The sequence below is a fragment of the Hibiscus syriacus genome, unplaced genomic scaffold (genome assembly GCF_006381635.1).
Source record: "Hibiscus syriacus cultivar Baekdansim isolate YM2019G1 unplaced genomic scaffold, ASM638163v2 tig00111008_pilon, whole genome shotgun sequence".
NCBI lineage: Eukaryota > Viridiplantae > Streptophyta > Magnoliopsida > Malvales > Malvaceae > Hibiscus > Hibiscus syriacus.
In genome coordinates, this window is record NW_024062951.1 from 441,950 (window position 1) to 465,221 (window position 23,272).

Genomic DNA, 23,272 nt, shown 5'->3' on the forward strand with positions numbered 1-23,272 from the left:
AGACTTTATTGGTGCTTTGCATGCCTTCCCGGAAAATCAATATTATAGAGAACAAAATAGAAATCAAACCCATTCCAAGTAAAGCCAATCATATGGACCCCTCTTCTTGTGGACTGTTTTTCAACCTATCATTTCACAAATTCATGAATTCCTATCAAATGATGACCATTTGAAAAATCGTGAATTGTTTGTATTTATTTTATTTTAGTAATATATGTTAATAGGAGGAATGAATTTGTGATGGGTTTTTAGTATTTATCTCTTTTAATTTATATGAAAAGTCTGGAAGAAGTACAATAATATATGATATTATTTTATTGATTGATGATGTATGTACCCAAATATACATTATATAACAGTATGTTGTTCCACTACCAATTTAAGAAAAGTTGTTGGATTGTGAAGTAATAGGGGTTGGAGTGGGTCTTCCCAAGGTTGTAAAAGAAAAGAAAGGTAACACTTCGATTGATATGGACTTTTTCAAGATAAGCAATTGGATTCATGCACCAACCACGTCACTAGTGAATTAAAACTTCAATGCTCCACACAATTCAGGATTTAGGGAGTTACCCTATCACTGCCCACCTTACTTCCAATCCATACTAAGAGTTGGGATAAATATTGGAAAAAAATGTCATATAAAACAAAACAAAGAATATAATATATTATTCCAGCAGCTTGGCATTATATTGCCATGGGCCGACAGTGGATTCAAGCTGTTTGGCCAAAGGGAAAAGTCGTCGGTCGACACACCCACGCCTTTTTATTGGAGTCAAATATATGCATTGTTTCCCAATATCTTCATACATTTTCATTTTATCCTTCTATATGCTAGCGTTTAATTAAATTTACGTTGATACGTACTTTGAATTAAAGGTAATTAATACAAATAAAGTGGTGCCTATTATAATATGTATTGTTCACAGTCATATCTCAACATGATTATTCGGTCAATGTTTCATAAGTTGAAGTGATCTCCATAATTAAAAATAGTTATTAGTTTTAAAGGTTTTAGATTAGACACGACGTATGTGAGAGTGTTTGAATGTTTACCGTCAAGTTTATCCCTCCAGATTATAAATGAAACCGATACTACTAGATCTATAGACTAGGTTTTAGCTAATAATTAGACGTTGGAGTGTTCATTAGGTGTCGAAAAATATTACTAAATCTTTGGAGTTGGGGCAACAAAACCCAATTGTTAAAAACAGCTATGGGCTCTTCTAGCCTCAGGCCGAAGCTTATAGGATGTTACAACGAGTGTTATATATTGATATACACTATTAATATCATATATTGGTATGCATTATTAATATAAAATATAATAAAATTTATAAATAATTATTAAATTTTGTGAAAATGATTTTTTTTATCACTTGACTTTTAAAAGTTATAAAATAAGTATTAAATTTTAGATTTTGTTAAAAGAACAAGTATGAACTGTTAAATGTTAATAAGACGATAAAATGATAAGCTAATTTAATGAGAAACATCTTAAGGCCATAGGCCATACACAATAATAACATGTATGCATCAATAAGACACAAACATTTCCTCTCAAGTTTTTATTCATATTATTCTCAATCATAACTCGTTCTTTCTTTTAGAACATTATACAAGAATATGTTGATATTTTCGTAGCTTATGACCCTTAATATGTTCTCATCATATGGTTACGAAGGATTTATTCATGTCATGAGAAATTATCATTCTCTTATTCACATAAGAAGCTTTTGTCATTTTACTCTTAAGGGCATTTTAATTATTTAATCTTCAAGACATTTTCACGAGTCTCAACACCTAGATTTATTGACATACTGATAAACCCTATAGATAATTCACTATTTTTATTCATTTAAAGATTTGCCTTTAAACCCTTATGAATGTTTTCGTAGTTAATCTCTTTAAGGGTATTTTGATCTTTTATACGCACAAAATTTATTGTCATTTTAACTTATTTAAGGTTGCTCAGACTCATTCATAAGCCTTAAGGCTATTCTCCTCAATTTCTCATGTTTTATACCTTCAAAACCCATTTAGTCGGCCTTTGGTGTATTTTGATTATTTATATTATTTAAGGGTATTTTTGTCATTTCATGAATTAAGGCCTCTTACTAAGTTTGTTTATTCATTTCATAGCAAATCATAGTTAGTGCATCATGAGATCTTTCTAATCTTTTAACATTGGGGAGTATGAATACTCAACCAGAGTATGAATGCTCAAACAAAGAGTATGAATGCTCAAACAAAGAGCATGAATACTTGATACTTGAGTAAGAATATGGATACTTGAGTATCAATACTCACTCAATGGCATCAATACCAAATGGGAAGTATTGATACTGAATTGATGGTATCGATACCAAAATAACACACTTAAATCTCTTGAACTATTCAATATCGATATTGTCCAAGGGAATATCGATATTGTTCATACAATATCGATAGTACATGAATCAGTATTGATATCAGCCCTTTAAAATCCAAATTCTCAATGCTAAATTCATACAGTATCAATACTCTATGAATAATATTATTCTACAATCCATAGAACTCTTAACAAGACTCGAAAAATCAATTCCAAACACTTCTAACACTTGTTTTTAATCATAGCATAAAGTCTAAGGGATTATTAAGACATTATTTAACACCATTTTTAACATATTTTAACAACAAATCATCATCAAGATCATTAAAATATGCTTAACATTCAAAACACCCAATATGCATTATACCAACATGCAAAGCATCAAATTTATGAAATACAACAAACATTTAACAGTTCAAAATGTACTACCTCAAATTTAGCAACCGAAAACTCTCTTAATTAGCTTTCACAAATCTTTTCCTTTTCCCTTATATTAGAAGATTCTCATCCCTCTTTCACTAATCAATAAACACTAAAATGAAATAAAAATTAAACACAATTTTAAAGAAAGTAATGACACAATTTTAGAACCTCATAGATGTTAGGGATAAAGTTTAGAACAATCCCATTGACCTAAATCCTTATAAAACTTCAAGCCTGCTTCACATCATCTTTCATGAAAGATGTTAAGTTTTTCTTAGAGGTTTAGAAATGGAGATCACATATCCTACTTTCTTCATCCCAAAATGATAAGCTAGTTGATCGAAATAGATCCTTTACCAGCTTAAAAGCTATAATTCTAAGGAAAATATGAGAGAAGGAATAAAGAAAAGAAGATGAAGGAAACGCGGTAAATTAGGTCACTATTTACCTTTTGCCCCCATAACCCACGCCTACAAGCAAAACATTCAATGAAAATTAGATTTGATTTCTCTAAAGGAAAAAAAATTACACTTTTAGTCCTTCCAATATCATCTTAAGTTCAATGGTCCCCTGACTTAAAAATTAAAATTCTTACAAGTTTTTGATTGAATTTTAACAAATGTTGCCTAGCTTAGTCTCAACTACGAATTTCACATACGTATCCTTACGTGATGAACACACATGAATACAGTGTGACAATTAATAATCCATCGAATTTATTATTTGAATAATTTTTACGAAGTCAAGTCAACAGCAATATCCGGTTAAAGTTTGAGCTTTAGTTTTAGAACATTTTTCTAGCGACGATGTTGTTAACTGTCCGTTAGCGAAATCCACGAATATGGCACTAATTGTACATGTTTCGACCGTTATGCTCTATCCACAAGTGGCATACTTCTACCTAAGTGTCTTCCTTCTCTTCCCTCCACGTGTCCCCACCCTCCATCCCCTTCTCCTCTCTCATTACTTTCTTCCCATTTATCAATGGCTGTTTTCTCTATTCTCTAATTTTTCTGCTTTTTTTTAAAATTTCATTTTATTTACTTATTTTCCATTGTTTTTCACAGTTGGGGAAGTTCCTTCAGATGGTGAGAGTAAAGGGTTTTGTTCTAGCAGGGAAAACATCATTGTTGAAAGATGTCGTAGGAATGCTTGGTTGGTGGGATGAGATTGATAAATCCGTACGATTAAGTAAAAGCCTGATTGCAATCGAATTTGCTTGAGTCTTCATTTCAAGTAAGTTTTTCTTCTTTAAATCTGCTTTGAATTTAATGCCATGACATGGTTTGAGTAACCGTTTGTACAAAGTTCACAAATGAATAGATTCCGAAGAAGTAAACGGACATATTCGGGTGAGTTGAAAAGCTGATGCATTGGCGTACTGCTTTGCATTTTGCAGTTGTTTCGCTTTGTGCTGCATCCGGGTTCATTTTATATGGTGGGAGGTAAGAGTCGATATCAACCCTCTGACAGAATTTAGTTCCTGTTCCTTCTTCGCTTTTCTGTTCTTTACATTCTTAGATTGTTCTTCATGTTGAGACGCTTCCCTATCGAATCCAGAGGTCGTCAAAAAAAGCTGCTTGAGGTTTGTTAACTTGTAATTTGTAAAGACTTCTGATACCCTTTCAACTGTTTATCTGTCACTCGACATGGTTTTCGACCTTATTTCCATGGCAGGTTGGCTTCGTAACAGGGATATGTTGTGCTAGTTTCGTCATAAGATGCCTCATGGTGAGCCATGTTGGATCAAAAAATAAAATTGTAAATACTACATAAACTTCTTTATACATAACAAGAGATTGTTTCTATTGGTTTCACTTTGCAGGTCACGGTCTCGGCCTTTGATGAGGATGCTGATGTCGATGTTATATACCATCCCCTCCTAAACCTTATCTACTACGTGGTACATTTGATTTCTGGAGTGTGCAACTCATTCATTCATGCTATACGATTAGATCGAACTTCGGTCATGTTCCACCAGTTTGTTTAAGACGTTCAATGCATTATGAATATTGACCGTACATGATTGTTTCCTAGAGGTTCTTGTGTGATGATAACTAAAGCTGGTGTTCTTTGACAAACACTTTAGGTTAATAGATATTGACGGCAGTTGTGTTACTTCTTTTTTGGCAGTTGGTAGAGATTCTTTCGTCAGCTTTGGTGTTGTTTATACTTCGGAAATTACCTCCAAAGCTAGTTTCCGATCAGCACCATCCAATCAAATGACTTGTGCCCAGAAACAGGGAAGAATAAAATGGAGAGGAAAATGTGTGAAGTGCATGGGAGGACGTGTGCCAATGCTCTAATTTCCTCAATGCCAAAGGACTCGATATGTACATTCACTCTCACGACACTTGTTTTGTTCTTGAGCAGAAATCCACTTCACTAATGAGCACAAAATAGAAATCCATTTCATTAACTTTTTGTTGCTGTAACTCAAAAGTGGCATGGAGAAATAACATGCATTTTGTTTTCTCATGTGATAAAAAAGGAAGAGAGATTTAAGCAGAAAATAAGCACACACAGGGGATCAATATGTTTATAATTACACTCTAAAATGTCACTCATAATCCCTTCCTCTCAACAGATTTTACAACTAAATCTTCCCAGGAATCAATAAATACTACACTCTAACCCTTGAATTAACGAATTTATGGGATTAAAAACACTATTTTTAACCTGAAAAAGTAAAACAGAATTTCCATGTTACTTACAAACAAACCATGTACGTTAGATGCCATATTGACAGACAACCCAAGTTAAAACCCTTCATACTGCTGGCTACGTAGCTGCTGTACCAGTTTATGTACAGGTTGGATATGTTGGGGCAAGGTTTGAAGGAGCTTAATCAAATGCAATAGACATGAAAGTTTCATCATCCAAAAGAGAGCCAATATCGATGAGGTCTTCATCGCCGTCTCCCTCACTATCACCCACTTCTGTACTGCTCAGTACCATATTGCAATTCTGTAGAAAAATATCTCAAAATGGTCAGTGTTTTGATAAGATATCGAGGTAAAAAGGCTGTCGAATGCGAATTTGTTGAGTAATAAACACATTTTCACAATTAAAACTATGGTATACAATCTCAAGAATTTAAAATCGGTCTAATGAGACGCTTGCAATGATCTTAATAATCAAAGGAAAGATAGATCAGACCAAGCCATTGATTGGCCTTAAGTAATAGAAAGGTCTCAGAATAATCAAAGAAGACCTTAGCCAGATTATAGTTGGCCTTGGCCAGTTAACAACATCCAGATGAAGCAACAGCGAATGACAGAAACAAAACAAGTTCAAGGTGCAAAGACAAAATATCGGACAGATCAACTTGTCAAGGGTAACTAACTAACATCATTGAAGTCTGCTGAATTGTAAACGTCGCTAAAGTAGAAATCTATGTAAAAGAAAATAACATTTACCTGGGTTTCACGAATCCCTTGAACCAATGTAAGCAGCCTTCGGTATTGGCCTCGTCCTTCAGGATTCTGAGCCATGGACTTTACCCTAGTAAGTGCCTTCTGCAGCCTTTCCTCGGTTTGTTTTCTTCCCTCCTTGAGAAAATCATAATCATCCTCTTTCGAGAGCGTGCACTGTGGGTCAGGTTCCTTAGTAATTGCATCCCGTCGAAATCCTCGCAAGCCACTCCCTTTACGTCTCCACCGTAAAATAACTTTCTCCAGAATTCCTACGGACCATATGATTGTTCTATACTGTTTCCTCACTTGGTGTCCTCTAACATGGGCCTTCGCACCATAAAATTTCAAATCATTATTCGAATTCAAGATTTTAAAGCTTAGAGGTAAATAATACATCAACAAATCCTTAAACTAGCAATTTTACACTTTTTCATAAGATGATGAATTCACTTTTCCAAATTTTCATGAATAAACAACATATAAATCACCCAAAAATAACACACAACATATAGTAAACACTCATACAATTAAAAGATGGTAAAAGTCATCACAGTAGCAGTCAGCAAAAAAAAAAAATTGATAGGAATAGGAGGTCTCATTAAAAACCTCCCTCTTAGTGGTTCTTTGCCCTAAGGTAAGAACCAACTAGCGGAAGGAGGAAAAGAGTACCTCAATTTATTAATGTTAGTTGAATTACATAAGACTCAAATACACTTTTACAAACAACATAAGACATCACACACTCCTATAGTAACATATCTGTAAAACAATCCCCAACTGAAAACAGAATGCAAAATCACCCGATCCCCTCCTTTGCTAGCTTGTCAGCCTCGCAATTACAACATCTTGGAATCCACCTAACAATAAAATCTCTAACAGAAATAATAGACACAATTTCCTTAACAAAATTTGTAAGGAAAACAGGAACTAAAGCTTGGTCTTTGATCCAATCCACTACAAGCTTACAATCACTTTCAATGAAATGGCCAAACCCCCTAAATATGAGATACTCAAATCCCTTTCATGTTATTATCTCTAAAAGAAGTGTAAAATCATAATCATAAAAAAACTGCCTATGTAACACCTCGAACATCAAATTATTGTCGCTTAAGATTTCCAAACACAGGATAGCATATAATTCACCATACAACAAACACATACGATCAGATTATAAAATAACCCTTTTCCAAAGAAAAAGTTCAGAGAAGAGAAAGGAAAATATAAACCAAGAAATGAAGCCATCAGCAAAGACAAAAGCAGCAATGAACCTGGATTTTGACAATTCTTTGCCTGATCAATAAGAATTCTCTTCTTTTCTTCCAACCACGGTACTTTTTCTGAATTTGTGTTGCAGCAGCATGGGCGACACGATCAATTTGCAATGGCCTGCGTGCTTTTGCAGTTAGAAGTGAAATGGCATGCTCATCTGACACACCGTCACCAGACTCACTCAACTGTTTCTGCTGGAAGGATTGCATCCTGAACATTTGATGTATACGATGGGCAGCTTGTGTAGCATTGCATACAGCAGTAATTGAGTCTTTCAGTGATAGGTCTTGTACATCACTATCATAAACTGGAGTTGCCACTCGCTCAGAAACTATTTGTACAGCTTCTTTTTTATCATTCATTGTAAGAGAAGAAAGGAAACCGGTCAAAGAAGATTCTGCAAGGAAACCCGAAATTCCTTTGTGTCCATTGTCAGAAGCCAAGTCCGCAGGAGTTCTGCCCCAATGAAATTCTGAAGTAGGGTCTGTAACAGCTCCAGGTGCTGCTCCCAGGGACACTAGAATAGCAACTGTTTGCTCTCTGGATTTTGCAAACAAAGATTCAGACGCATAACCAAAGTATACAAGTTTTTCTTCTAATAGAGCATTTACTTTATAAAAAGCCACGAAATTAATGCATTCATTTACACCTAAGATGTTGCCAAATGATTTTATAACCACAATACATACGTAATTACTGTCAGTTCAGTGAGAATTTTTCACATTATAAATTGAAAACTCTAGGTGCATATAACAGAAACAAGTTTAGAGGTCCTTGCCTTCCACAGAAAGCAGCCCAGTGAAGTGCAGTCCATCCATTTGCATCACGGAAATTTATACTAACTCCAGCAGTAACAGTAGGCTTCATTGCCCAATCATAACCAAGTGCAGCAGCTAAGTGTAGTACACCTTGACCCTTCTCATCTAATACATTTGGTCCTTTACCATCTTCCATTATTTTGTGAAGAAGCCAAGAGTACAACTTCTCTTTCATCAATTTCTGAAGGAGGCACTCTTGTTCTTCATGTTGAGACAAATCCTTTTCAGAGGGATCAACAATCTGGTGGCATTCATCTTCCTCTTTCATTGATATAATTTTAGTAATCAAATCTCGCTTCTCCCCAACACCTTCAGAGTGATGATTAGTATGACTGAAAGATTGCAGAGAAAGTAACCTCTGAAATCGCATCAGCATTTCTCTTGACACAACATCATAGATATCTGAAATATTTATTTCTTTAGTGAATCCTGCACGGTAGTCAAATTCTCGGACTTCGCTACAAGCTAACCTGTTGGAACATGTAACATAAAAAGGGATTTGCCCAACACTGTGAGGCGGAGCATGGCAGGAAAGAACACCATCTGCGATAACCATAGCTGGAACCTCCACTTCCCCAAACATACATGACCAGTTACATTTTGCTACTTCCTCTTGACTCCTCAAATATGTCCCAATAATCAACACCTGTTTCATTATGCAAAAAATGAGGGGGGGGGGGGGAACCATTTTTTACTAAGTTGGGCATCTATCAAATAAGAATGGACATCACAAAATTCTAGAAAACCAAAAGCTAATTATACATTTAAAGGAGGGAGGAGTGATTGGAGGTGTAATAATTAAATCTAAGCAAAAGAGAGTAAAACCATTAGCAGATGAAGCCACTGAGAACTTTAAGCAGTTAGCATGCTACGGTTATGCACGCCTCAAAGTACCAGCCAAAAGTAAGACGAAGAATAAAATCGAAGAATGCACAAGTAATAAAAACATTACAATTTATCAACTTTTAAATAAGAAACAGGTGAGGAAAAGGCCAAGAGAATAAGCAAGTGGTTAAATAAAATCTTCATTATGCTAGTCGCTGCAGAAACTTAACTTTTCAAATCTAACAAAAGCTTTCATACCTCAGTTTCTAAGTCTGTGTATGCCCACTTTGGCGAAAAATCAACAATGCTGAAGAGTTGGTCGTGAGAGAGAGAGGGGCTCAAAGAGGCATCATTAGAAACATCTCCACATTCAACAGAACTCCAGGCAATACCGGATGAGGATTGCATAAGCAGATCATCTACTTCTCCAAGTTCTCTAGTAACCCATCGTGAAAAACTGTCAACTTTCTTCAAGCCTTCTTCTCCATCAAGTAACGATTTTTTCAGAGACAAAGCATAGTTGACATTTCCATCCAAACGCATATCGTTCTCAGGATATGTTCTCATGAAAGAATTAGGATCTGCATTGCTACTCTGTATTTGTTGATCTTTATGCAGATGCCGATCATTTAAGTCATCATGCTCGGAGAAATCCTCAAGAGCATTTGGCAAATGAAAAGCAGGAGCATTCTGCTCAAATAACTTAGTATCATATGGCAAATCAAAATTTGATGATGGATCCATGGGCCATTTGGGCAACTCTAAGGCATTGTCAGCCAAAGGAATCTGAAAGATGTACTTGAATTAGAACATATATATATATATCATGAATTTGACAAAAGATCCAATAAGTCTAAACATCAAAAGTGCAGACAGAAAACAAATATAGAAAAAGAAGTTTGGTTAAGAATTGGATATTTTGTGACTGTATGCTCTATTACTTCTAATCAATCCTTTAGGCATTACACATCAGTTAAAAAAAATAAAATTGAAAGCCGACAATTTACTATAACCATCTAAATTTCATTCAGCTCTGACACTATTCAATGCTGTATGCTCAATAAAGGAAAGTGAAAAAGAATAACAATTTCTAGCAATAAACCGAATTATATAAACATTTAACACTAAAAAAAATGATACCAATAAACCATTTTTGTTAATAATTAATTATTTTGCTTCAAACAATTTCTACATAATATGATAGGTAATATACAGAAGAAAAATATTACAAATAGCAGTTTTTAAGGTACGATCCAAAACTTATGAACATGAAGTAGAAACTAAATGATTTATACCTAAGGTACAAAATGAAACTACCAAGAATACCTGCCAATGTGGTTGTGTTGGCAAAGGATTTCCAAACTCCCCGCCAGCACTCTCAACAGTTAATAGCTTGCCTTTCATCACCGTTTCTTGTTGCAGGCTAGTGCTAATAGCATCATGTTGACTAGAATTTGGTGAAGCATTAAAAGATGCATCGGTATATACAGGCATATATTGCTCCAAGTCTTGTTCCCAAGATGAATCAAGTGTTCTTTGAGATCCGGTCATACAAGAGCCATAATTAATATCCCCAGGTCTATCTCCATGAAGATGTGAAACTTCATTTGTTCCAGGAATTGATACTTGGCCTTCATAATCATATTCTAAGAGTTTCAAGTTTCCATCACACTCAAACTTAGTTTAAAAAAGCGCCGCTTAAGCGCGATTAAAGCGCTAAGCGACGCGAGCGAGGCCCCTGGCGCTTCAGCATAGCAAAAGCACTACGAATTCATTAAGCGGTAGTAATCGGCGCTTTTGCAGCGCTTTTAGCAAAGCGCTAATCGGCGCTTAATCGCGAGTTTAGATGATACGATTCTGGGCTTTAGCAGATACGATTTTTGGGCTTATTTAGGGTTTAGCGGGCTATTAAATTATCAGTTTTGGTTTTTTTTTCTTGTAGCTTCACACTAAGAAACAAAATAGATTGGCACAATCTAGATTGAATGACATGGTGTTTGTGAAATTCAATCATGCCTTGGAGCGCCGAGCTAAAAGTAAGGAGATCGATCCCATTCTTTTGCAAGATATTGATGAGAGCAATGAGTGGTTGATGGGAAGAATGGAAGAAGATGAAGATGATGATGAGGCGGTGTTTGTTGGTGAGGATTTGACATAGAGTGATGTTGCTAACGCTTCCGGTGCATATGAGCCTAGTTATCTAACTATAGCATCAAAAGTAGTGAATGATGGAGCCAGACCATCGAGAAATGATAAAGGTAAATCTCCTTCTCATAATCCTATCTCTAGTAGACCATCTCGTAGATGCTTAGTTGATGAAGATGAGATGGAAGAAGATATTGGAGTGTCTAGTGATGAAGGAGATGGTGTTGTCCGAGTTGATGACGATGACGATTTAGAGGATTTTTAGTTATAAGAAATTGAGGGTTTAGAAAAATACTTTTGTTCATCTCACTTTAGACTACTTTTAGTGTAGACCATCTTTTGAGATTAGTATGCTCGTATAGTCGTATGGTTAATCGTATATAAGTATTTAAGTGTTTATAACTTATAAGTTATAAGTAAATTGAGAATTATATTTTGGTGTTTAAGTACTTATAAGTTTTGAATATATGTATTGACACTTTGATATTTAAGTATTTATAAGATAATTTATAAATATTTTGTATTTTTTGTGAATTTCGGCCTTTCTGGGGCTTCTTGTGCATAAAGCGAGCGCTTTCGCTTAGCGCTTCGGCGTCTAGGACCCTAGGCGCTTTAGGGCGCTTTACGCTTTTTAAAACCAAGCACTCAAATGCAACATCATGCAAAAAATTAATGCATAAAGCAATCAATAGAAACGAGCTGACATATAAAACAACAATGCTTACCTTGAAAGGGATGTGGAGAATAGTGATTAAAAAAACTGGGATCCAACTTGTTCATCACAGTAGCATTTCCTATTTGGGGTGATGTATGGAATCTAGAACTTGCTTGGTGACTATCCTCTGCATAGTACCTCATATAAGTGGAATTGAAATTTGTATGCATAATGAGAGAATAAAGATGGAACTTAATACCATTACACTATATTGGCAGAAGGATGTGAATAGGACAGAGCACAGGATAAAAAAATACCAGAATCATCATCTTCACATAAGGATGTTAAACTGGTAATTGAGCTTGCTGAATTTGCATTTGCAGAAGGTTCTTTTGTACGAGTAACAGAATAGCTAGAAGTCAAAGGACTGCTTGTTTGCGAATTTGATACATCACTGGTCTCTCTTATGCCTCCAATTGTTCTACTACCCTGAAGGAAAAGATACCAATAAAGTCAGATCTGAAGAAAGGAAAAGTTTAACATGTGGAAGATTTGACTGCTCAAAGGAGGTAAAACAGCGGCCTAGTCAAGATAAAATTGTCATCAGAAATAAAAGAAGTGAGTGGTTACCTTAACCTCCAAGTAGTGCACAAAAACTATATGCATCAAGTCCCTACAATAGTAACAAAACCATTCAAACCAAAATTAACAACGCTTAGGGACAAGAAATTACATTTGGAATTCCAAATATCACCCTCCCCCCAAAAAAAATTAAATAAATAAATTACATATACATATCAGACCACCAATGAAGTCATTGCCCTAGGAGGGTTCCAAACAACACAAGTCACAGAATAATTACATTAATTGCTAATAAATTGTTGATTGAAATTACTCAGCCTAAAAACGCTTATAAAGAAATTTAAATATTGACTTCCTCAATTGCTGTAAAAGTCAATGTAAGCAAAGATGATGCAACAACCATTGTGACAGATTTTAAAGAAAATGAATCATACTCTGTTGTACTCCACAAATTCCCACATTAAAAACCAGTAGAGGCTTCTAAGAAAACCTGCATGCTTTACATGGAAAATGAGGCTCATGCATAAAACAATTATTGAACACTGTTAAATTGATATTACTTTATGCCCACATAGCTGGTACTCATAGAAGTACCTTTTTCTATGCACTGCGGAACTAGCACACAGTTGCAAAGCAAAATATGTGTAATTAACTGGAATAAAGAAATAAACCAAAAGAGAGAGGAAACATAAAAGTATAGGAACATGATAACATCCCCACAATGTCTATGACTAACCACAAACACATATAATATATATATATATATATATAATTAAGCCATACGGTTCAAGCATCCAATAGCTGCGCCTTTGAAAGTTTTCATTCTCTTCTCCATGGGCATAGTAGCAATGCAACATATCAACGCTCCCAACCTAAAATAGTTTTAAAGAAGTTATTCTTAGGCAAAATTTCCAATCGATAGTATAGTCACTAAATAAAGACGTCCTGAACTGATAAAATTATATAACAAGAACAAGAAAACTTCATCTTTCTATGGCTGCATTACTTACCTTCAGCTTCTCATGAGCTTCCTTCACAGTCTTCCCATCTTTTTTCTTCCTCCAATTATGTCCATCCTTCCTAAAGTATCTTAACACCTTTCGATCAAAAAGAAAGAGCGAACCACCTACAAAGTTTAAATTCATGTCAATCCATTTGGCTGTTTAACCCTAAATCAACCATAATATCATAACAATAATAAAAATAAATCACAATGATAATATCCACGTTGCATGTTTTCTTAAAGCATTTTTATTCAGCTTTAATGATCAAACAAAACAATTTTTTAGGAATGTACAGTACAAGAAAGCAAAAATTAAAGATTAAATAATAATAAAAAAAGTAAGGAACACTCAAAACAACATCAATATACTACTGAAATGATTATTCCTGTATGCTTTTATCAAAGCACTTAATAATCATAAATTCATAATATAATTATGTTTATTCACAACAAACATAAATTGTCATGAAATTTTGTCCCAACCATGAAATGCTTTTCAAATTTCATACTTGGAGGTCTTGTAGGAGGCTCTGATGTAATTTGGAACTTCTGATAATTTCGAAGAATTTCACAAATTTCAGCAGGTCTTAACCACCTATGCTGGGCTTCTAGTAATATCTGTTCAATATCTACAAATCAGGAAACAAAATATAATTAGTAAAAGATATATTAGCACAAGAAAACATATGACATGGAAAAATAGAAACTTCATTCATATTAAGAGTTCACACTTGTCCAAGAGATAGAGGGAACTATTTTAGCAAAAAGCTTCAATCATATTATCATTAAATAACACTCTTCACCTATATTCCACTTTCAAAAGTTAAGAAAGTCTAATAATGAATGATGTTATAACTCCAATCACTCACAAATTTATTTGCAATACAAAAAAATAAGTCACGCTGTTAAATTTTGTTTGGAGCATTCACAGTGCCTTAAGAGAGTTAAAACTACAAATTGCCCATAATGCAAAAGCTTCAGTCAGCAAAACCTAGGATGCAAGCGAAACTTCCTGTGTTTATAGCAGATAAACAAAGCATGAATTTGCACTACCAAAGCACAGACTAGTGGCGTATTTGATAGTGTCTTTAAGTATTTTCCCCTCAAAGCTTTCTAAAGTTATACAAAGTGTTCTCACTTCAAAACTGAAGTTATTATGAAAATAAATTATACTCCTCAATGCAAGCAAGAAAAGCTCAAATCATCATAAATTATATAATTGAACAGTCAAACCCTAAATCCAGATTTATTCAGATAATAATAAGTTCCTCAATGCTAAAAATTTATCAATTCCTCCCATCCAGCCTTAGTAACTGAATTTAGTTATATCCCTAAACTAATCTCCATTTTCCTCAATAATTGAACTAAGTTATAACTCCAGACCTAACTCCAACTTCCTCAAGGGAAAGCCCCGTAAAATATCCACTAAAACAAACACAATTCTATCACGGATCAATTTAAAACTAAAACTAAGTACTAATGACAATAACGGAACTAGGCGCAAAATTGAGATTAAAAACGCGTTGAAATAGTACGCAAATCTGAAGACCTATTATAAATATATAATTAAAAAAAGTAGGTGAAAGAGACCGGAAGAGAACCAACCTAATCTAGGAGCCAAACTGTAGGAGGCTCGATCCGCCATGAGCTGAACACAAAAAAAAGATCGAGGGACTTGATTTGATTTGTTTTTTTTTTTTTTGGAATTGATTTGTTTGATTGCTGAGATAAGCAAAGGATGGGAACGAAAGAAGAGGAGAGGTCTTTCTGCCTTTTGACTGTCTTACTGGGTTTTATTTTGTTTTTGTTTTCAAGTAGTTAGACTTTATGAAATAAACAAATATGAAAAATGATTTGGTATTTTGCTTTCTTTTCTCTTTTGTTTTGTTTTTCTGCTTATTGAAAAGCGGAAAGGCAGAGAAAGTTCATGTCGTGGAATGGAATGGAAAGCAAGCTTAATCAGTTGACGAATTGGTACGCGACATATGGCGTTGACGGGTTACATTGATTTAAAGATTAAAGAGTTAATTGCATCATATGTCCCCAAACTACAATATTCCTTTCAAATTCATCCTCATACTTTTGAATATTCCAATTTCATCCCTAAACTATGACTCTCAATCTAAATTAATACTTAAACTTTTGATTATTCTAATTTTTATCCCTAAACTATGACTCTATTTCTAAATTGGTTCCCAAGCTTTTAAATAGTCTAATTTCATCTTCAAATTCATCTTAATATGTAATGGCTCTTAACCTTGTGGTCGTGGGATCGAGTCCCACGGTGGGCAATTCATAATTCTGACTGCCGGAGGTCTTCCATGGAAGTTGCTCTCAACATGGCGTTGGGAACAGCCTACTACCCTACCTCCCCGTTACCCCATTACATATGAGAATATGATCAGTTAATTTATGTAATGGGCACAAATAAGTTACTAATTTAAGGAAATTTGAATTTCAAGGTGGGCACGTACCCACCCTAACACAAGCGTAAATCTGCGTATGGAGTGAGTACAAATAAAAATTTATGGTGAGCATAATTAATAAAATAGGTCATTAACTAAACAAAATCAACTTTCAAGGTGGGTATGTAGCCACCCTAACACAAACATGCATCAATGTATGTAGTGAACACAGATAAAATTTTAAAATAAATATCATCAATAAAATAAATACTATTTAAAAGAAATTTAAATTTCAATATAGACACATAAATATCCTAACATATATGTGAATCCGTCAGTACTGATCTACCTAAAAAAGGATGGAATATAGCATCGGGAAAAGACTTTCACGTCAGATATCATTCCTTTTTGCTTGTTCTAACATGTTCAAATTTACTTTGTGAGAGAGTTTGTATCAAGTTATTTGACTATAACAAGCACATAAGAGGAGAGGGGATCCTACTTTAATTTTATAGATTTCTATAACTTTAACTCTTCCTCTTTAAAGAGAAAGAGTTAAAACTGATTAAAATTATTGTCTCATAATCAAATAGTGACAAATCAATTGATTTAATACATTACATTAAGGGTCTGTTTGTTTAGCTGTAATTGGTTTTCCAGAAAATGAATTACTGGAATTTGAATTACTGGAATTTGAATTACTGGAAAATGAATTACATTTCTGTAAAATGAATTACATTTCTGGAAAATGAATTACATTTCTGGAAAACATCTGGAAAACGTTTTATGATGTTTGAAAGATGTTATTTAAACATTTTTTCGGTATATTTTTAGTGAAATAAAATTTTATAAATTATATTTAATTATTTATTAAAGTAATAGTACTATATTATATTTTAAAAATATTAATTAGTATATTTTAATATCTTTACTAAAATATTATTGAAAATATAAATAATATTATTCATTATTAAATATATAAAAAAAATTATTATATATTATTAAAATAAAAATATAATATCTTATATTATTATAATATAATTGATTATTTTATATAATATTAAAAATATAATATTATATTATTATAAATATTAATAAATATATTTTAAATATTTTAATAATTAATATTTTGATGAAAATGATATTAAAATATTTTATAAATATTAAATTCATAAAATAAAATTATTTTGAGTATTTTTGCTTTGAAGTGAAAAGTTCGGAAAATGACTTACGGAAAATGAATCCGTAAGTCATTTTACAGAAAACACAAAGGAAATTCTGTTACTAGGAAAATGAATTACATTCCGGAAAACGAATTACGTGAAACAAACACGGGAAAACGTTTTCCGGAAAACGAATTACGTGAAACAAACACGGGAAAACATTTTCCGGAAAATGAATTACGTGAAACAAACACTGGAATTCGGGGAAAATCGATTCCGTAATTCGAATTACGGGAAACAAACAGACCCTAATATTCTATTATAAATCATTATTTTTGAAACATCAAACAAGAAAAGAAAAAATTACTAAAATTTCAGTGAGAACTAATGTAGTTTACCCTTTATTTTTCTCGCCCACTCTCACTTCTCGGCGTAACAACCCTCGAAGTCAGTTAATCGTTTGAGGGGAAAACAAACAAACAAAAAAACGTTGGAGGTGAGATGGAAGAAAACCCTCCGCGCTCTCATCTCAAGCGCCAATTCTTCGAAGACCAAGACTTCAACAAGCCTCCTGCGTAATTATTTTCTTCCAATCCTCTTTCGTTTTCCCTTTCATATTTCAATATCTTGAAGCAGCTGTTTAATCTTGTAGTTATGCTCGTTCTCCGTTTATATCCTATTCTCTTCTTGAAAATTTTATCTGTCAATATATTTTAGGGTGCTTCTTAGTTTATTGTTTCTTTCTAGGGTTTGAATTAAGCTTTTTGTTTCCCCCTTTCGATTGTAGTCAAGTCTTCGGTAGCATCGATAAGTTAAATTCCTGGAAGGAAACTGGGGTTACTTTTATGTCTCCCCTTTCTTTCCTTCCATTTCTCCTGGAATCGTTTATAATTGAATTTTATAATTTTTTCTTTTTAAGGGGGAGGGAAGGGATTGAGATTGCTCGGGTTTGAACCCAGTAGTAGGTGTCACCTTTCTCATTACATCAGTGGCTTAATTGACTGTTTGAATTTTAGAATTAAATTAGTATGTTTATTTACAGGCAAAGAGGGTCAGGTTTCCCAAGGGAAAGAAAGTAAACCTGGAGAAGAAGCCGTGAATAGAGTTGATATTGAAGACGGTTTGGTTGACTTGACGGATCCTCATTTTGCCGCTATGGAATGTGCCAAATGCCGCAGTGAAATTACTACAGAACTATTGCTGAAGATGGACGAGGAATGCTTAATGATGTCTTGGCTGCTGAAGTTTCATATGAGGTAAGTTTATTGTGCTCTTAGTCTGTCCAATTTTGGATTCTGTATTGAACTTGATAGAATGAACATGCCATAAGATGTTGATTATGCGCTCCATGTTTTCTGAATTAATGCCAATTTATCCTAGCTGTTCAAAGGGTAGAATATTATTCTCAATCTTTGTATTCTTATATAGTTTTTGGTGGTCTGCCAGTTATGTACAGCAGCTTTCTCCAAGTTTAGTCTCTGACTCTAATAATTGGTAGAAGGGTGGTTTCCTATTCATTTCTAATTCAAAAAAGCATCTTCATCTTCAATTTGCTGTAGTTTAGGTGTTGCCTCTTACAATTTTTAGTGCCACTCTGAACTATCACGCACCTGGATTTGAACTTTGTTATTTAGCGAGCTCTTAATTTTATGATGCTTCTTTCCTGAATTGGGAGCATTTTTTACAGTCAAGATGACTGCTAGAGTCCTAAATTTTTGGTTCAGGGGAAAGGATTAGTTAATGATGAGGAATTTCTTTTTGCAGGATAATGAGAACTTCATTGATGATGGAGTTCAAATAGAACCCTTCAATCTTGACAAAGAAAGAGAAGAAGGATACTTTGATGCGGAAGGGAACTTTGTTGAATATGTCGCCGACAAGGAAATCAAGGTAAAGCGTTGTATTGACCTGAAGATGGTGAATATAATTACCAGAGCTTCTGTTGACTATCTCATGGGTTTATTGTAGGATGCCTGGCTTGATAGTGTTGAAGCTGATGTAAAAAATACAAGAAAAGCATCTGTAACAACAAATGGTGAAAATAATGAAGTTGCCGCAAAGGAACTTTCCGCTCAAGACATTGGGAAAATAAAGAGACGGATTGCTGATGTGCTTGAACCTGGAGAAACGGTAATGTACATCATGATGAATAATTTTTCTGAGAGAAAAAAATGGTATACTTCCAAAGAACAATTGTGTTACACGTTACAGAATTTGCATTTTTTTTACATACAGAAGAGGCTACAGTCTAGGATAGGAAAGGGGTTGTAGATGCTGGGGTCCGAATGTCCAACATGATGAGGTCACATTTTAAGAATTGCATGTACCAACTGGACTAAACCTTGGGTTCCATTTAGCTTTGATTTTCATGATATCAGGGCCCTATATATAAACTATAAAGTGAATAGCGGATTCCGTACCTGGTTCTTATATTAGATTATGATTTTATGCTGGAATTTAATGTATTTATTTGAGTTGTAATGCTTATTTTAGATGTTCACAGTAATTCTATTCAGGGTCAGAACTTATGTGGCTAATCTGGGTTCATAAACCTGCTCACATTAGGGCATAAATTATACTAAGGCTGTCAAGTATTGTAGATAATCTCTTCTAGATATTTTTTCCTTTTTTGGTAAAAGTCACGGTTGCTTTTGAATGGTAGATAGAGAGTATTTTTTTTGGAAAAAGAACTTCTCATTTTCAGTTCTAAGCTCTATCCCACATGCACAGGATATTAGACATGTTTATCTATTCGGTAATTGAATAAGTTACAAGGGAACAGTTTAAAGCTAATTTTATTTTCTCTTGACAGGTTTTACAAGCTCTGAGAAGGTTGAAAGGAACTTCAAATAACAGAAAAGAGAAAATGTCAGCTGAGACAAAGCTGTATTTGACAAGCTAACTGAGGATGCCATTAAGTTAATGGAGAATGGTGATTTCAGTTAAGTCAGCACTTCCTTGTGCTTCTACTTCACTAGGCTGAGAAGTTACCTTAAAGATTCTTAGCTTTAATGCAACCATCTCTCCATCCCAAACGAAAGAAGGTGTGATGACTAATGTTTTTAGAGTGTTGAGGCAAAGTTGAACTGAACTAAGGACCTTAAATGTCACCTTTACCTTTTTGGACACTGGTTCTTGCTAATGGATATGATAACTTATCCTGGAAGAGGATTAGTAAGCAGATTTATACTTGTTTAAGATTGAATCTTAGCTTGAGATATATGGTTTTGTTGATCACCAATAGCCCGTTATCTCCAATAAAGTGAATCTGTTTTTTTATATATATATATATAACTTTCCCTCCACTTCATGTGATAACTTTAAAAGCAGGTGTAGGCGTAGCTTTAGGTGTATTTATCTTTGGCCATAGTTTGTACTTATTGGCGTATTTATTTTTATGCAGATGTGTACCATGAGAAGCAAGAAGTTTTCCAGCTTGAGGCAGGTTGGTGCACTGTTTCCATATTCTTTTAAGATGCTCTTTCTATTTATGCATATATATCGATGGTTTATGCAGAAATTTTCGTCATATATAAGTATTACTCATAATTTTTTTAGGGCAGGTGTATATTTGAATAGCTTTTATTAACTATGCTCTTGATATCTATTCTTGCAGAGGGATATGAGAAGTTAGCTCTGGCCAGGGGCAAAAGCTTATCTACTGATGCTGGACTGGCAAATTCTCATCCCAACTTGGGAAGTGATATACTCACAGATGCAAATTATCCTGGAGTAGCTTCCTCCGTACTTTCTGACTCGGCTGTGGGTACTTCTAATTCAAATATAACTTCTGCAGAAGCTTCAAGTAATGCTGCCGACAGTTATGATATGTTTGCAGATGATGACGATGGTGAAAATATTAAACTGTCATCTGAGCCTAATTCCTCCGCTGACATTCAGTCATCATCAGAAGCTGTCAACACTTTTTCTGAGAGTATGTATTGTCAGTTATAATTTGTTTTTGATATTACGAAGCATTTTGGATTAAATAAAGAGTAAATGTTGCTTGACTTACTTGTCTAGTTTTTCGTTCGCTTCATTTGCAGCCGGAGATGTCTTTAATGATTATGTCTATGATGAGTCTTCAGGGTAACCCTTCTTTGATCCTTTTCTGCCTCCATATGCTATAGTTTCAAATGGATTTGGATATATATTTTTCTCTTCAGGAGTTCCTTTTCTAGGATTTTGTCGTGTTTTATGAAGCAGTGAGAGATATTTTGAAGGCAGAATTACTAATAAATAAATATGTATCTTGGTGTTGGACTATTGGGTAATATTTGATCTTATCTGCTATTTTTTTTTCAGGTACTACTACAGTAGCACTTTAGGATATTATTATGATCCACCTACAAGACTCGTTTGCTAAGCAGTATCAGGGCAATGGTAATGTTTCTTTTCTGGTAGACGTGTTTTGCACTTTCACTTATGCTGTGGTTCATTCATAGATAATACCAACTCCTAGGTTATCATTGGTGGTTCACCTGTCAATTTGAAAAGGACTTAATTGCATAAGAAAAGTAGCAGAACATGACCTATAGGGAGAACAATATTCCCTTTTATCACTTGATGGGTTTTGGTTTTAGATTATTACAGTACTGTTAATTAGTTCGAAAATAAACTTGTAAGATATCTATTATCATTAATTATCCTGAAGTAAACTTATAATATCTGAATCCATTGGACAATGGATGCTTTTAATTACCCGTATTTTACAATTTGATTTCTTTAACCTGTTCGGAAAAGCTAGAACAGTGAAAGCGTTTAGAGATTGCATATTTGATTAATTCAATTCAATAATGCATTGGCATCATAAGCTGGTTTTCAGTTTGCCTGGTTACATTCGGCATATGCCTGCTTTAGAACCTCATCTATCTTATCTCTTCCGCTGATATAGGTATTCCTTTGATGAGGCAACTTGAACATATGATGAAGTTAAGGAGGTTGCATCTGCATAAATTGAGAGTAGCCGCTGCAGCGTAGGATGTTATACAGGCTGTAAAGTAAGGTGTGTGAAATTCTCATCTTCAAGTATGTTTCATAGGATAGGCTCCTCAAATGTTATTTGCTTTTGAGATCTAACATTCTACAGTTTGTAGTTATAATGATCTCGAACACTAAGCCTAGTTGGTGTGCGAATTGAAGTCATTTTTAAGAGGTTGCGGTTTCTTTTGTACCCAAACAAAATGATTTTGTCCTTGGTTTATTTTACCAAGTAAGATCACGTTTCCTGATTATTACACTTCAAATACTTCTGCACCCAAAAAGGAAAAACTAACCAATCATTGTTTTGATAAAACAGCCTGAAACGAAACTAGGTATAACACAGATTGAGATGGGATTTACTTGTGGTATTATCGAGCTCTTTTGTAATCTCCTGAGCACGTGATTCAGCCGCCTTTTGGGCAGCCTCGGCCAGTCGTTTCTCTGAAGGGGCTGAAACAGTAAGTATGAAATTGAGGGTGTCATTAATCCACTTAACTAATTGATTGTAGATCAGATTACTAACAAAAACCCAGATTAGGAATTCAACAATGAAGAGTAACCTTAATGGTGGTTCGGGCTTTGGGAAAAAGGTATATTCGTCGACAAAAAATGACTTTGTTAAGAAGTAGTTTCTGTAGAGAATTCTAGATTTGAAGCCATGACTCCGCTCATCTCTCTTCTCTTTTTTTGCCCTTCATCTCCTCCATAGCTTCCCGCTTCTCTGTTTCTTACCCTCACTTCTACTAATCCAAACTATTTAACTCTCTATCAAGCTTGGGCTTATTTTCTTTATTTTCATTTTTTACCTTTTTTAAAGAGGGTAAACTCAACGAATAGTTCTTAATGTTTTTGGTCTGATCAATTTTGGTCATCGGTAAAAAAAAAAGTGATTTTGGTCCCATACGTTATTCGGTCCATTCGATTTTAGGCCTTCTGCCGTTAACTCCTGTTAACACATTAATAGAAGTATAAGTTGGCAATTAAAAAAATAAAAGGTAATCCACATGTCTTCTTCTTCTTCTTGAACTGGTGACCAAAATTGATTAGACCGAATACATAAGAGATTATTCGTATAGTTTACCTTTTAAAAAATCGATCAATTTTAAATTAAATCCCTATCAATTATGATTCAAGTATGAAATCTATCAACAACAAATTGATCTAGTAAAACGAGACATTAAATCTCAGTATCTGTGAATAGAGAAAATTGGGTTGAT

General features: G+C 34.2%; 2 protein-coding genes and 1 pseudogene across 3 annotated transcripts; 2 read left to right on the forward strand and 1 right to left on the reverse strand.

Annotated features, from left to right (window-relative positions):
* Nucleotides 1-3,976: 3,976 nt before the first annotated feature.
* LOC120149584 (tobamovirus multiplication protein 1-like) lies at nucleotides 3,977-4,729 on the forward strand. 2 transcript variants are annotated; one of them, XR_005518480.1, is made up of 4 exons: nucleotides 3,977-4,027; nucleotides 4,191-4,236; nucleotides 4,313-4,376; nucleotides 4,469-4,729. XR_005518480.1 is itself a non-coding variant. In XM_039162317.1 (3 exons), exons 1-3 carry the CDS (start codon nucleotides 4,160-4,162, stop codon nucleotides 4,565-4,567), a joined length of 240 nt encoding a protein of 79 aa, XP_039018248.1. In that variant the 5' UTR covers nucleotides 4,071-4,159; the 3' UTR covers nucleotides 4,568-4,729. The 2 variants fall into 2 exon arrangements, 1 of the variants encoding a protein (XP_039018248.1); XM_039162317.1 differs by lacking the exon at nucleotides 3,977-4,027 and having other exon boundaries at nucleotides 4,071-4,236.
* A 574-nt stretch (nucleotides 4,730-5,303) lies between these two features.
* Nucleotides 5,304-15,283, reverse strand: LOC120149582 (calmodulin-binding transcription activator 2-like). Its single transcript, XM_039162315.1, has 13 exons — nucleotides 15,110-15,283; nucleotides 14,014-14,133; nucleotides 13,512-13,627; nucleotides 13,285-13,373; nucleotides 12,550-12,592; nucleotides 12,237-12,408; nucleotides 11,990-12,106; nucleotides 10,446-10,750; nucleotides 9,378-9,905; nucleotides 8,255-8,940; nucleotides 7,476-8,016; nucleotides 6,211-6,534; nucleotides 5,304-5,758 (listed from the first exon to the last, which is right to left on the reverse strand). Exons 1-13 carry the CDS (start codon nucleotides 15,147-15,149, stop codon nucleotides 5,636-5,638), a joined length of 3,204 nt encoding a protein of 1,067 aa, XP_039018246.1. The 5' UTR covers nucleotides 15,150-15,283; the 3' UTR covers nucleotides 5,304-5,635.
* A 2,021-nt stretch (nucleotides 15,284-17,304) lies between these two features.
* Nucleotides 17,305-22,139, forward strand: LOC120149711 (annotated as a pseudogene).
* The last annotated feature ends 1,133 nt before the right edge of the window (nucleotides 22,140-23,272 follow it).

Excerpts from the sequence above, each read along its gene's own strand:
- LOC120149584 (XM_039162317.1), top strand. The coding sequence starts at position 4,160 with ATGCATTGGCGTACTGCTTTGCATTTTGCAGTTGTTTCGCTTTGTGCT. Across the intron at positions 4,237-4,312 it reads TTCATTTTATATGGTGGGAG|ATTGTTCTTCATGTTGAGAC; the intron begins GTAAGAGTCGAT and ends TTACATTCTTAG. Across the intron at positions 4,377-4,468 it reads GTCAAAAAAAGCTGCTTGAG|GTTGGCTTCGTAACAGGGAT; the intron begins GTTTGTTAACTT and ends TTTCCATGGCAG.
- LOC120149582 (XM_039162315.1), bottom strand. The coding sequence starts at position 15,149 with ATGGCGGATCGAGCCTCCTACAGTTTGGCTCCTAGATTAG. Across the intron at positions 12,409-12,549 it reads TGCACTACTTGGAGGTTAAG|GGTAGTAGAACAATTGGAGG; the intron begins GTAACCACTCAC and ends CTTTTCCTTCAG. Across the intron at positions 5,759-6,210 it reads AAGGGATTCGTGAAACCCAG|AATTGCAATATGGTACTGAG; the intron begins GTAAATGTTATT and ends ATTTTTCTACAG.